Source organism: Tamandua tetradactyla, chromosome 5, assembly GCF_023851605.1.
Source record: "Tamandua tetradactyla isolate mTamTet1 chromosome 5, mTamTet1.pri, whole genome shotgun sequence".
NCBI classification, from domain to species: domain Eukaryota; kingdom Metazoa; phylum Chordata; class Mammalia; order Pilosa; family Myrmecophagidae; genus Tamandua; species Tamandua tetradactyla.
Window position 1 is genome coordinate 49913952 of NC_135331.1, and position 14081 is coordinate 49928032.

The 14081-nt window shown below is 37.0% G+C and overlaps 1 protein-coding gene across 5 annotated transcripts in view; it reads left to right on the forward strand.

Annotated features, from left to right (window-relative positions):
* Positions 1 to 14081, forward strand: part of MME (membrane metalloendopeptidase) — a 147696-nt gene that overhangs the window by 61686 nt on the left and 71929 nt on the right. For all 5 annotated transcript variants that reach the window (XM_077160832.1, XM_077160833.1, XM_077160834.1 and 2 more), the window contains one exon: positions 13471 to 13605. In XM_077160832.1, coding sequence (XP_077016947.1) covers positions 13471 to 13605 — 135 coding nt within the window. The remainder of the gene's footprint in view (positions 1 to 13470; positions 13606 to 14081) is intronic.

Here is a 14081-nt window from a genome sequence, read left to right on the forward strand (position 1 = left end):
CCTATATGTTTACATTTCACATTATTTTATTGAAAATATCCAAGAGAAGTTATGGAGGTTAGCACAGAGTTACGACTCTTTTGCCAAGAAAGGTGCACACCTTTGACCAGAGAAGCCTGGGTTCTTTGCCTGCTGCTCTAGCCGATGATTTTCAAACTAGAGTGTGGAGTCTTAGGTTCTGCAGATATGCCCCAGGGGCTGGGGAACATGGTGGGTTGCACCTCTTCTTCAATCACAAGAATCCTATGTTATTTCTATTAGAGGGTTCTTTTGCCAAAATGACTTGGTAAGCTATGACTGTCCGCCAACATCTGAGTAGTCTCTATTCCTCAGAGGCAAGGACCAGCATCTTGGGATCCTACCTTCACAACGACAGCTCACTCTGGCTGTCATCGACAGACTATCACCTCCTGAATCTGAATCTCTTACCCTGTCCTGATCTTCCCACTAAGTTTCAGTCCTCAATGCATTTGCTAAGGAGAGATAACTGAAATAACCCACTGAAATGTTCATAGATCTCCCTGGCCAAATCATTAACTAAACCCATTTCCCCAGGTCCTCCTTGATTCCTCCTTCAGAGATATCCTGCTTCTCTAGAGGAATTATCCTCCATAAGCCTAAAACCAAACTCCTTAAGCACACAGTGAAAATAGCACTTAACAATTACAAAGGAAGACACTTTTCACTTCACAGAAGTGCTTTTCTGCCTTTAATACCTTGGGAATGGAATTTTTTGTGTTATGACATTTGCATGGCATTCAAAACAGCAAAAGATGCCTTGTGTTACTACATCACTGAGTAATGAAAATAAATAGCTCATTTTGTTTTCAAGAATTATTTCTCACCTCCTTAAAGACAAACTTACTTTTTTCCCCCTTGTTAATGACATTTCTGCCTTTCAAACTCATTTGCTTTTATTCTGGCAGTTTTAAATGTATTTTGAGAAATGCTTATTATATTCCTCTGGTTATCATTCTAAACTTAAAGACCTCAGTTCCTTTTCAATTTATGTATCTGCTTCTCGGTTAAAGAGGAAGCATGCCTTAAAGCAATCAGAGCCCAAAGATCTATATTCTTGTATTTTTTTTCATGACCAGGATCATATGTTTTCTTTTACTATTAAAGTCACTCATGCACAGACTTTAAGAACTAAATGAGACATTGGAGAATTTAGTCCCCACACCTCCTCACTTTACAAATGAGGAAGCAGACCCAAGGAGGTTAAGTGACTTAACATAAATTAGAGGAATCATTGTAAGCAATAGAAACCTACTCTAACTTAAAATCAAACAACAGCCTAGATTTTGTTTGTTTGCTCATTTTTGTTTGTTTCTTTTCATTGTTGTTTGTTTTTTTGTTTTGGCTTGGCTAACAGATAGTTCTAGGGATGAATAGGGCATGTTTGGTTACACTAGTTCAGCTGTGTCATCCTTCTCTTTTCCCAGAGTCATGGCTCTACTTCCTTCTGCGCTGGCTTCCTTCTCTAGCAGGTTATCTCCAGTGTAGAGTCAAAGGTGACAAGTCACAGCTTCACAATCCAGAGAAATGAAATTCCATCTCTCCCGTTGTTTATCAGTTTCTGAGGAAAGGGCTCTTTTTGGCCTTGCCTAAGTCACCTGCTCCTCTGCAAGGAATTGGGTTCTCTGATTAGCTGGTTGGTGGTGCCTGCCCATCCCTATACTTTAGGGAAGTAGGACCTTTGATTGACAGGACAGTTCCCCCAAGAGGAAACAGAACAGAGGGTTCTATTATGAGTACATGAGAGGGAATAGCTACTATAGGTCACTGATCAGGCTCCTGATTTCCACTCTGTCTTGTTTTCTAGACAATGATACTTCTACAGAAAACCTGGAGAGAGAATGTCCGTTAAAAGTACTAAGGAAACCAGTTTATGTGTATGACACAGGGTACCCCACAAGAACAGATAAACACCATCCTTTTTCAGGGACTTATTATCTAAAACTGATAACTCAGTGCTGTATAGGCCGAAAATAAGGCAAAAGGCCATACAGACACATTTGTATAAGTACCGAACATAGTCATACATTTAAAAAATCGACATACTGATATGTCTTACTAGCTTGAATTCATCTGTGTGGCATCTTGTTGTGTACAGCTTCCTTTCCAGGAAATAAACAGAACTTGCTAAATGTCATGACCCAGTGATGTTTCATCCTCAGTCGTTGGATTGATTGAAAATTGCTTGAATGTCTTTAAATCCTTATTCCAATTCCCAAAGTGTGAAAAAAATAAAGGATGTGCTAACATCTAGGAGAGTGCATATGCCTTAGATATAGTCTTGTCCCTTTTGATAGGAGATGAGTAATAATATTGTTTGTTTCAAGCAATGTGATGTCTAATACCCTTTCACATTAATCTTTTAAATCATATTAGACCCTCTTGCCTTTTTTCAAAAAAATATACTGCTTTTTGCATACTGTTTTCTTTATTGAGACCCACCATATCTCTATAATGAATTCTGAGGGTAGTGGGCTGAGAGCTCTGTCTCAGGATGCAGATGGATTGTGCCTTCCTTGCTAAGGGATCTGCACTGAACAGGTAATAAAGTCATGATCAAATCCTGTCCCTTTACTTTTAGTGAAAAGCTCCATTTTCCAAAAGGAAATTTCTAGCTATTAAGGAGAGAGCCTCCAAGTATTTTCTATCTGGCTATTGAATAAAGTAGGAGAGACTGGCAAAGAAATTTTTCAGGAATCAAGTAGCAAAGGTAGAGTAATAGGAAAAGAACGAGTCTCTGAAGGCAAAAGAAAGAAACACTAACTAGCAGATATAAGATAAATCTGAAAAGTAGGTGCCTAAAATTGAATAAAGGGCTTGAGATATTCCTTTGTAGAAAAAAGTTGAGGTAACCACAGCAGCAAGCTCAGAGACTTCGTCATAGGTATGCTTGTACCCAGTGAAATCATATTTCCTGTCACGTTTCTCATCTGTGATATGGCAACTTGTCATACAAAACATTTGCAGTCCGTTATGATATTTCTTGCCCAACTGTTTTTAATAAAATTTACTGACATAAAGATAAATGCGAATGTGATTAAGTACAAAATTTTGCAATTTCTACCATACGAAGCAGTAATAAATAATTATACTCTAGGGATCCTGTGTCATCTTTTCTACTATATATAAATGAAAATTTGGCATTTTTAACATAAAAATTTTTTATTTCCCAAAATGATTTTGGTCCTTAAATGTAAGATATTTCAACTTCTCATTTCCTGAGTGCCATAAGATTTCAGGTAGACCTTGGTATAATATGGATGTGAAAATATGCCTATTGATCAGGCAGATAGATGATGCTTCTTGACCACTTTCTCTACTAGAATTCAAGGGAAATTATAGAATCCAGAGGACAACCATAGGAAAAAAGGGACTAATTCACTCATGTGTCCTTTGGTCCACAATCATAGGAAAAAAGGGACTAATTCACTCATATGTCCTTGGTCCTTTTGTGAAGAATTCTTAAATATTTGGCTATGGTTCAAGTATAACCAAAGAGCATTAGATATTCAAGAAGAACAGGGGTGGGGGGTCAAGGGTAGTTCAGTGGTAGAATTCTTGCCTGCCATGTAGGAAACCTGGCTTCTATTCCTGGCCCATGCACCTCCCAGGAAAAAGTTTAACAAATGGTGCTGCAGTAATGGGGCAGTCACATGGAAAAAGAAGGAAATGTAACCCTCCCCCCACAATGCAGCATACAAAGAAAAAAGAATAAGAAAACATAAATCTTGCTCTAAGTACCCATCTACATGAGGGGATTCTTGCCCTCTTTTCTAGTTGAAGTTCAGCAAACCACACACTTCTAAACACTAATAAATATACCACCAGTCCCCAGTTGACTTAATTTCCAATAGCCTAGTTAACAGCCACAAATGCTTTGATCAAGTGAGAGGTATTTCTCACCACAGAAAGAACTGTGATTGTCATCAGCATCTCTCTGTTTAGGGATAAAGCCACATACTGAATCCCAACAAATTGTCAACAGATGAGCTGCCGTTAGTCAAATGTAGAAAAGGTGGGTGATGTAGACAGCCCTTTCATCTCAGAGTGGGATCTCTCCCCTTGATGAAGTATTCCAGAGGAGCTCATCAAAGAGCTTCTGATGCCTCATCTCCCTTATTAAATAGGTAAAACCTCAGGTCTGACATTTTCTAATTGCCTGAAGAAATCACTTAATGAAAAGTATTCTCCCCTAAAGGACGGAAGTCGTGTGATTCAAAATAATTCTATTCCTTACAAGGCTCTACATATCTATATAAGAAAATTATTCCCATTCTTCAAATGGTAAAATTGGACCATTCACCACCTGAGAAATTTCTTATATATTGAATCACAGACAGCAGAAGAGTTTCCAAGCTCTGTATTAGGGATAATTTGGAATTGATCTCAATTTCTCTACCATTTCATCAAATCATTAACGAGGAGAAACCAGAGATTTCTATGAGAACTTGTATAGCTTCTCGTTTATTACATATGTGTGGGAAATTGTGTATTTTTCTTTTTATAAACTGAGTTGTCAGTCTCAAAAAATTCTCTTATATTCACCAAGTTCCAAGTTATAAAAGTTCCTTTATGTATTTTTAAATATACACACATGGACTGGGTAAATCCAATGATAGTTTCAGTAGCCTGGACAACATCTAATTGTGCCTTTTTCACCGTTAAGAGTTATAGCTGCCCCTTTAGCTTATCATCAAGGCAAAGTTTTCCTTTGTCCTTTTCCTTAAGGAAATTTAGGAATCCAAAATATTTGAGTATAATTGGGCCACATTTATGTTTATGCTCTGTGCTAATGTTTGTCTGAGGAGCTAGAACCAGCTGGGGCAATGGTTTCCAAACTACTTTATGTATGCCAATGTCAGAACTCCATGCCCTTACATCCTCATATATACACATACTTCAAGAAAATCCATCATATTTTATTTTTTTATTTTACTTGTTTACACATTAGCAATATTGCTTATTTGAATAAAGAATGTCAGGGCTAAAAGAAAAGAGGAAACCATTGTGCTAAAGAATTAAATCCTGAAGGAGGTAAGGTAGGAATAGGCGATTAGAAGCTATAGGATATAGTGGTTCAAAGCATGGAAAGGGAAAGAGTGGGGAAAAGTTTATGAGGAAACTTGGAACTCTTAGAAAAACTGGAGGTTCATATAAAAAGGAATGAGGATAGAGAACTTTGGAATATGGCTCTGATGGACTGAAACCAGAAAGAGAAGCCCTAGGATCTAGATGTGTATCTGCATCAGAAAAGACACAAACTAGGGAAATTTTTGACACTGTACTTACCTAGGAAAGAGCACAAACTGAGGTCTGCAGGATTTTAAATGAGTAGGTTCAGGCTGGAATTGATATTAAACCTAGAGATGACTTTGTTTTCCCACTCACCCAAAATACAAGCTAAGAGAAATTCTCAGGACTTGGACTGAGAATAGACATTCTGATGAACTAGGAAATGAGTGCAGCTTACTTTAATGTACTTAGAATTTAACTTTGGTTTTTCATTCAACAGATATTCACTGAGCATCTACTATGTAGCCAGATACTTTTGTACGATTAGGAATACCAAGGAAAACAAAGCAGGAAAGATCCTTGTTCTCGTGGCACTCAAATTCTAATAGAAGGGGACAAAAGGACAAATACTTTAAGGAAAAAGATACATTGAAATAGTATTATAAGGGAAATAAAATAAACTAATAATGAGGGGCCAGGGAAAGGGTGGGAAGAGGGGTAATTTGGATGTGATTAGATTTGTTTTGAAAAAGATCACTCTGGTTGCTGTTTTTTAAAAAGAATGGGTAGTGGAACCAGAGAAATCAGAGAGGAGGGCGTGTGATAATCCAGGTGGAAAATGGTAGTGAATTAGGATGGTAGAAAGGTGAAGAGACCTAAGATACTTTTTAGAGGTGGCACTTATTAAAAGGATCTGTCCTGTTTCTTTATTAATCCTCAGTCTAGATGTTCTGTCCATTGATGAGAGTGGGGAATTGAAGTCTCCAACTATTATGGTAGATGTGTCTATTTCTCTTTTCAGTGTTTGCCTCATGTATTTTGGAGCATTCTGGCTTGGTGCATAAATATTTATGATTGCTATGTCTTCTTGTTGAATTGTTCCTTTTATTAATACATAGTGTCCTTCTTTGTCTCTTTTAACTGTTTTACATTTGAAGTTCTAATTTGTTGGATATTAGTGTAGCTACTCCTGCTCTTTTCTGATTGTTATTTACAAGACATATCTTTTCCCAAACTTTCACTTTCAACCTATGCTTATCCTTGCACTAAGATGTGTTTCCTGTAGACAGCATATAGATGAGTCCTGTTTTTTAATCCATTCTGCCTGTCTATGTCTTTTGATTGGGGAGTTTAATCCATTAACATTTAGTGTTATTATTGTACAAGTAGTACTTTCTTGTACCATTTTGCCTTTTGGATTTTATATGTCATATCTAATTTTTCTTCTTTTTACCTTTACTGATAGTCTTCATTTCTACACTCTTCTCCACACCTCTCTCTCCTGTCTTTTCCTATCTGCCCCTAGTGCTCCCTTTAGTATTTCTTGCAGAGCCAGTCTCTTGGTCACAAATTCTCTCAGTGATTTTTTTGTCTGAAAATGTTTTGATTTCTCCCTCATTTTTGAAGGACAGTTTTGCTGGATATAGAATTCTTGGTTGGCAGTTCTTCTCTTTTAGTACTTTAAATATATCATCCCACTGTCTTCTTGCCTCCATGGTTTCTGCTGAGAAATCTACATATAGCCTTAGTGGGCTTCCCTTGTATGTGATGGATTGCTTTTCTCTTGCTCCTTTCAAGATTCTCTCTTTCTCTTTGACCTCTGACATTCTGATTAGCAAGTGTCTTGGAGTATGTCTATTTGGATCTATTGTCTTTGGGGTACACTGAACTTCTTGGGTCTGTAATTTTAAGTCTTTCATAAGAGTTGGGAAATTTTCAGTGATAATTTCTTCCATTAGTTTTTCTCCTCCTTTTCCCCTCTCTTCTTCTGGGACACCCACAACACATATATTCATGCACTTCATATTGTCATTCAATTCCCTGAGTCCCTGCTCATATTTTTCCATTCCTTTCCCTATATTTTCCTTTGCTTGTCGGATTTCAGATGTTCCGTCCTCCAGTTCACTAATCCTATCTTCTGCCTCTTGAAATCTAACATTGTTTTTTTCATCTCTTCTACTATGCCTTTCATTTCCATGAGTTCTGTGATTTGTTTTTTCAGACTTTCAATTTCTTCTTTTTCTTCACTCCTTGCCTTCTTTATATCCCCCCTCAATTCATTTATTTGATTTTTGATGAGGTTTTCCATGTCTGTTCGAACATTCTGAATTAATTGTTTCAACTCCTGTATCTCATTTGAATTGTTGGTTTGTTCCTTTGACTGGGCCATATCTTCAATTTTCCTAGTGTGATTCATTATTTTTTGCTGGCCTCTAGGCATTTAATTACCTTAATTAGTTTATTCTGGAAATTGTTTTAACTTCTTTTACTGGAGTTTTCTTGTTGGATGAATTTGTTGTCTGTCTGTACTTTAACATTCAGTTCAGCTTATCCTGGACCATTAGCTTAGGTTTTGTTTAACAGAAGAGAAATTTTCAGTTCTTGTTTTCTTGTTTCTTACCCCACCTGTATGGTGCCTGCTTCTCCCCACCCTTAGGTGGTTCTACTTAGGTATTATAGACCCTTGCCAGATTTTCCCAGACCAAACTGCGCTCCTGTCAGGAGGAAAGAGTCACCTGCATCAGTTTTCCCTGAGGGTGAGACCCAACAGGTTGAAAGACTTAAAGCCTCTGGGTTCTGCATTTTTCCTATCCTGTCCATTATGTAGCGTTTGTCTGCCTGTGGGTCCCACCAGCAAGGTGATGTGATACCTTTAATTTCAGCAGACTCTCCTTGCTGGGGTGTGATGGAGATAGAGGAGAGGTTGTAGGCTGGCTTTAATTGCTTCGAATTTCCATATCCTGGGGTCTGAATTCCTTGAGGGAGGGAATCTGCCTGAGCTGCCCCCCCACCCCACTGCCTCTCCTGGGGAAGGCACAGGCTCCAGACAAGCTCTCCAGCAAGCTTGTGTCTGCCTATGCCTGGGGGCAGTTACAGCCTGAGAAGCTCTGCTGCTGTATCCAAAGGCAGTCCAGCCTTTGTACAAACACAGCCACAGAAAAAAAAAAGAAGGAGAAAAATCCTTCTCAGAGCAGGACCCCTGTTCCTCAGGTTTGCCAATCAAGAGCATAAGTTGGCATGTTGTTTTGTGTACCTTCAGATCCTATGTGCCCCCTCCTTTCCTTCAGAGCCCAGACACTTTCAAGTGTTATTTATGTGCTATCTGATCCAAAAAATCTGTTTCTTTTTTTTTCTTTTTCCATCAGCCCTGCCCCCTCAGTGTGGGGGCAAAAATCAGCAACCTCCACTTTGACAAGGTTCAGCGGGACTGGGGGCCCATTTTTAGTAGTCAGAATTTGTGAATTAATTCCACATTTGAAGCTTAGTTGTGCTCAGCCCCTACTGCTGGTAAAGTCCCTTTCCTTTCCCTTCTGGGAAGCAGCCTGTAGGGGAGGGGTGCTGGTCACCACGGCTTGGAGAACTCATGGTTCTGGGGGTGCTCGCAGCTGGTCCAGACTCGGGTATGCTGTGTGTCCAGTCACTGACGTGGCCCCAACAGTTGTTTTGTGCTGTTCCTGGCTATTTAGTAGCTGCTTTGGAGGACATACTAAATCCCACACCTCGCTAAGCTGCCACCTTGGCCCTCTCCTGGAATCTGTTCTGTAACTACTTGTTGAAGAGTGCTTTGAAAACTACTGCTTTTTTTTTTCCTTTCTTTGCTCTGTATATATGTTATATTATACAATTAAAAAAAACATAAAGAACTTTTTAACTTCAGACTTAGTGAATACAATGAGAATTTTTTTTAGATCAACTCAACTCATTTTATGAAAAGAACAATATGCAGTCCTTTCCAAATATATGCTGCAAACCATACAAGCTATGCAAGTTCTCATACAGATCTCCAATTTCTTCTCACAATGACCTGATGAACACTCTCCATGCTAATTCATGGTGGAGCCATCCTATGCTCTCCCTGCTATAGAACCTGCTTCCTTTGGAGGCTTCCTCATTTCTGATCCCCAGATGTGGCTGTGTCTGTCTGTCTGTCTACAGTGCCTCTAAGGGAGAAAGTCTTTCTATGCTGGCAGCTACATGTCCCCTGACATGGTGCTTAGGCTGGAGAAAGTTCTCAAGCCTTTTGAGAGGAAATATATTCTTCCTGCTTGATATTTCATGTAAAATGGGTTCTGCATGCGTTATTCTGGGAAACTTCCCGTGTAACACTATAAAATATTCCCACTCATCACTTGCAGAACTGTGATGCAGCACAGTTCTGTGGTGCATCAGTCACATCACACCCCATGTTATGTGGGTTTTCTTCTTTCAGGAACAGAGCACTACAGTGGTACGAGCTGGGTGACCCAGAAGAGAATCTTTGAAAATGGAACACCTGATCCATGAGTAGTTAGAGCACTAAGGTACCCAAATATCAGCCAGTGTAGCTGGAGAGCTTTTGATTCCTCTTTAGACCTTGGTTTTTGACATTAGCATTGATTCTAAGATTTGGAGGACAGCAATCAAATGGCAGTGCTCTCTTCCCCTTCATCAACTGTAACAAACATTGACCTTTTCTAGCAAAGAGGACTCCAATTTCTAAATAGAGCCAGTTTCTAAGCACACATTGTTTGGTCCTCAAAATGAAGGTAGTTCTTAGAATAACAATCAAGGTGTTGAGTGTTGGTAAATATCATCTCATTGGTAGTATGTAATTAAAAATCCCACGAAACTGTTATGATATAGATTCTAGCTAACAGTTTAAAAGGAACTATCATCTTTGAACCTGCTATTTTAAGTGCTGAGATGGGCAAAAAAAAATATTTTTTTAAAAGAATTCTTTTTTTAAAAAAAGGCCACATAGATGTTTATGTGGAATCTTCTTCATTAAAGGATCACTGAATGACTATCCCAGTGCTACAAAGAGGCTGCCTTATGCCAGTGAAAAGAGTTAGCACATTCTGGTCCCTGTCCCAGAAATTAATTGCCTTTTCAATGGCAAAAAAGAAAAACAGTGAATTTCAATTTAAAAACTATCTAGGCCAATAAACTATTTAAATGTTAAAGTATCTGCCTATTCTTTTCTCCCAAATCATAACAATTACAATTATTTCACAATTTATGTATGTATAAAGATCTCTAAGAAGAAAATTAAAACCTTGAGGTAGAATATCTCATAAAAAGCATTTAACAGCAGCAGTAAGCCTGAGTTCTGACAACTTTTAGATAAATTTGGAAACCAGGCAAGGTGATCAAGATAAGAAGACATGTTATTTCAACCAGTCATATCGCAGTAGTTACCAGGTAATGAAACTCATTAAAGGATGTAGAATATTCTAGACAGTTGTATTAAATATCCAGATATCCCAGAAGCCAGTGATACTGTATGTATCCAGTTTTCTGGGAAACTTTACTGGCTCAGTAATCTAGAAAGTTCTTGGTGTTGCCTTGAGCCAATTTCCCTAGTCTTTAAATATATCTGTAAGGATACAGATGCTGGACTGGAACTAGTTTTCCAGATCAATAAAAAGTGCACAAAATTGCAATTATTTTCTCACCTATTAACAAACAAGCATGCCATATAGTAGAGAAAAAGAATCTTAGTAAATTGGTATTGGGAAATTCATATTGCCACCTCCTTCATAGTCAGTAGTAATTTTATGTTCAGACAGATGAATTTTTATGCTTTGAAATAGAATTAATTCAAAACACTGCATGCTTGTACATTGGAGTAGTTCCTTCCTTGAAGTATGGTCTCAGACATTTGTTTACTTCAAAGTGAAACAAGAACTCTAATCACTTTTAATTGGTGAGAATATGCATATAATCATCTTTTCATTACTGTGACCTTAGTGATTAGGTTTAAAATAAACTTTTAAATTGTGGTACAATTCAAAATTTCCCAGTTTAACTACTTTCAAGTGTACAGTTCTGTGGTATGAATCACATTCACAATATTGTGCTATCATCACCAATATCCATTACCCCAGCCTTTTCATTACCTCCAACAGAAACCCTATACTCATTAAGCAAATACTCCCTCTTTCCCTTTCACAACTTCCTGCCCAGGGTGACCTATAATCTGTTGCCCATCTTTGTGAGTTTGCTTCTTCTGTTTCATATAAGTGAGACCATGCAATAGCTGTCTTTTGTGTCAGACTTATTTCACTCAACATGAATTCATCCATGTGGTAGCATGTTTTGGAACTTCATTCCCTTTCATGGTTGAATAATATTCCATTGTGTATATACGTCACATTTTGTTTATCCATTTATTTGTTGGATTTGCCAGTGATTTCTTAGATATGACACCAAAAGTACAAACAATGAAACAGAAAATAGATACAATGGACTTTGTCAACCTTAAAAACTTACGTTTATCAAACAACATTTTAAGGAAGTGGAAAGACAACCTACAGAATGGGAGAAAACAATTCTTAAGCATGTATCTGACATAGGTTTAATATCCAGTATACAAAAAGAAATGCAACTATTCAACATGAAAAGAAATAACCCAACTTATAAATGGGCAAACACTTGAACAGACTCATCTTCAAAGAAGGTATATAAATGGTCCATAAGCATATGAAAAGATGCTCAATGCTGTTGACCCATCAGGGAAATGCAAGCCAAAGCCACCATGAGATATCACTTCACACCCACTAGCATAGCTATTATTTTTAAAAAGCAGAAAATAATAAGTGTGTGGATGTGGACAAATAGGAACCCTTATACATTGCTAATAAGATTGCAAAATAGTTCAACCATTTTGAAAACTGGTTTGGTCGTTCTTCTGAAAGTTGAAAACAGAATTAACCATATGGCAATCCCATTGCTTGGTATACACCCAAAGGGTTGAAAGCAAGGACTCGAACATAATTTTCACCAGTGTTTATAGCAGCACTATTCACAACGGCCAAGATACAGAAGCAACACAGGTGATTAGGTTTTTAATGTAGACTCACAGCTGAAAAATAGTTTGCTCTGTTGAGTAGCAGACGCATAGATAGAGTTGCTGGTTAGACAATCCCAGTATTTCAGGGCATTCATGAAAATAGCCTTATTCTCTTGCAAACTGTTTATTTAGAATTTAGTGAAGATCATGAACTGCCACTATTTAAGCCTTATTTAATGTTCTCTTGACTTTCAAATTCACAAATACTTTGTTCATTTTGCATTGGTTCTTGCTTAATAAAATAGTATTTTCATTTCCCTGCTGGTTTTAGATTTGGTCCTCATAATGAGTCACTGTGAATGTAGATGTGCCTTTGCATTCACAGTGGCTATGTATGTGTGCCTCTTTCACTTAAAATCAGTTAGTAGGGACATAAAACCCTTCTATCACTGTGAAAAAGTTAAGTATTTTGTCATTTTCCTTTATATTTACCTTTAAACAAGTCCTAGGAGAATGAGCCCATCTATCCCTGACTTGGTGTTATGTCTTTCTTAATGTCAGTTGCCTACTTATAGTAAGGCTGTTGCTAGGAACTTGAATTCTGAGTAAATTTTAATGAAATAAGATCATTTATTTTAATAAATAGTTGCTAAATAGCAATGGCTTGAGACCTCCAAATGTGGGACTCCATTCCTCAGTATTGATGCCACTTTAAACTTGAAAAAAGCATTTATATATTTGTAACAGGTCACTAATACAACTAGTTTACAGCTTTTGTAAAATGTATGTGAAGATAAATATAAAGAATTTTAGAGTTCTTGGAGAGTTGAAATCTAAAAAAAAAAATCTGTGGTCTTTTGCAGTGAAATTTTACAGTAACTTAGAGCCAGTTACAATATTAACTGAAACCCACAGTGTGTTTTGGAGGCATTCATGTGAGAGTGCCTGAAAATACTGTTCAGCCTGAAAAGAAAGATATAAAGATGTCTTAGTAATATTATATGTGTTTGTGCCTATCTTTTAATGAATAATTGAAAAAATAACTATAATATATTTGAGCAGAGAAAGCCTGAGAAAAAAATTTGGTAGAGGATTTTATTAAAGAAAAAGAAGTATTTCTTCATATTACCAAGTGTTTGTGAATGAATTCTCATTAAAGCAATTTAAAGTAACTTGACTGAAAATTTAAAAAATCTCCAGCCCCAAATGATTATAAATTATCTAGTACTTTCAAATTGATACTTTGTTGCTTTGGTCTAATTCAAAGACACATTAACCTTCCAAAAATTTGTAGAGATCATTTCTTTTAGGGTTAGGAAAGGATTTTCAATTACTGTGCTTTATCTGTTACCAACAATTAATACAGAATTGAGAAAAGATTAAGTTAAAGCACCATGAGGAATACTTAGAATGTTCTCCAGTAATTCATTACTGTTTTTTTCTCACAGGCTTGTACAGCATATGTGGATTTTATGATTTCTGTGGCTAAATTGATTCGTCAGGAAGAAGGACTGCCCATCAATGAAACTGAGATTTCTTTGGAAATGAATAGAGTTATGGAATTGGAAAAGGAAATTGCCAATGTAAGACATATTTTCTCAGATACACTGAATAATGTCAGCCATTTTTTTACCCCACTTTCTATTGCATTTTAAGGGTAAAGATCAATTCTTTGCAGTTCCTAAACCAAATAATAAAAATGCATAGCCCTGTAATGGGTCATTGACTTCAAAAGGACCTTTCCCGAAACTATAGAATTTTATAATGAACTTGGCTTCTGATACCCAAGAGACACACTAAGCTTTTAAATATTAAACTAGATACAGTTAATTACCTATTATAAATGTACGACATCATTTATGACAAACTATTGTTGAGATGCCTCTGAGATTCAGGACAGACTTGATGATGAAATATTCACAAAAGCTGTTTTAGTTTTTCTAAGCACAATTTTATTTAAGTTTAAGGTGATCACAGAGATTGTCTCTGACCTTATAAGGCATCACTGCTAAGAGGTATTAACATCTGAACATAGTCAGATAATAATGTGATGACACTG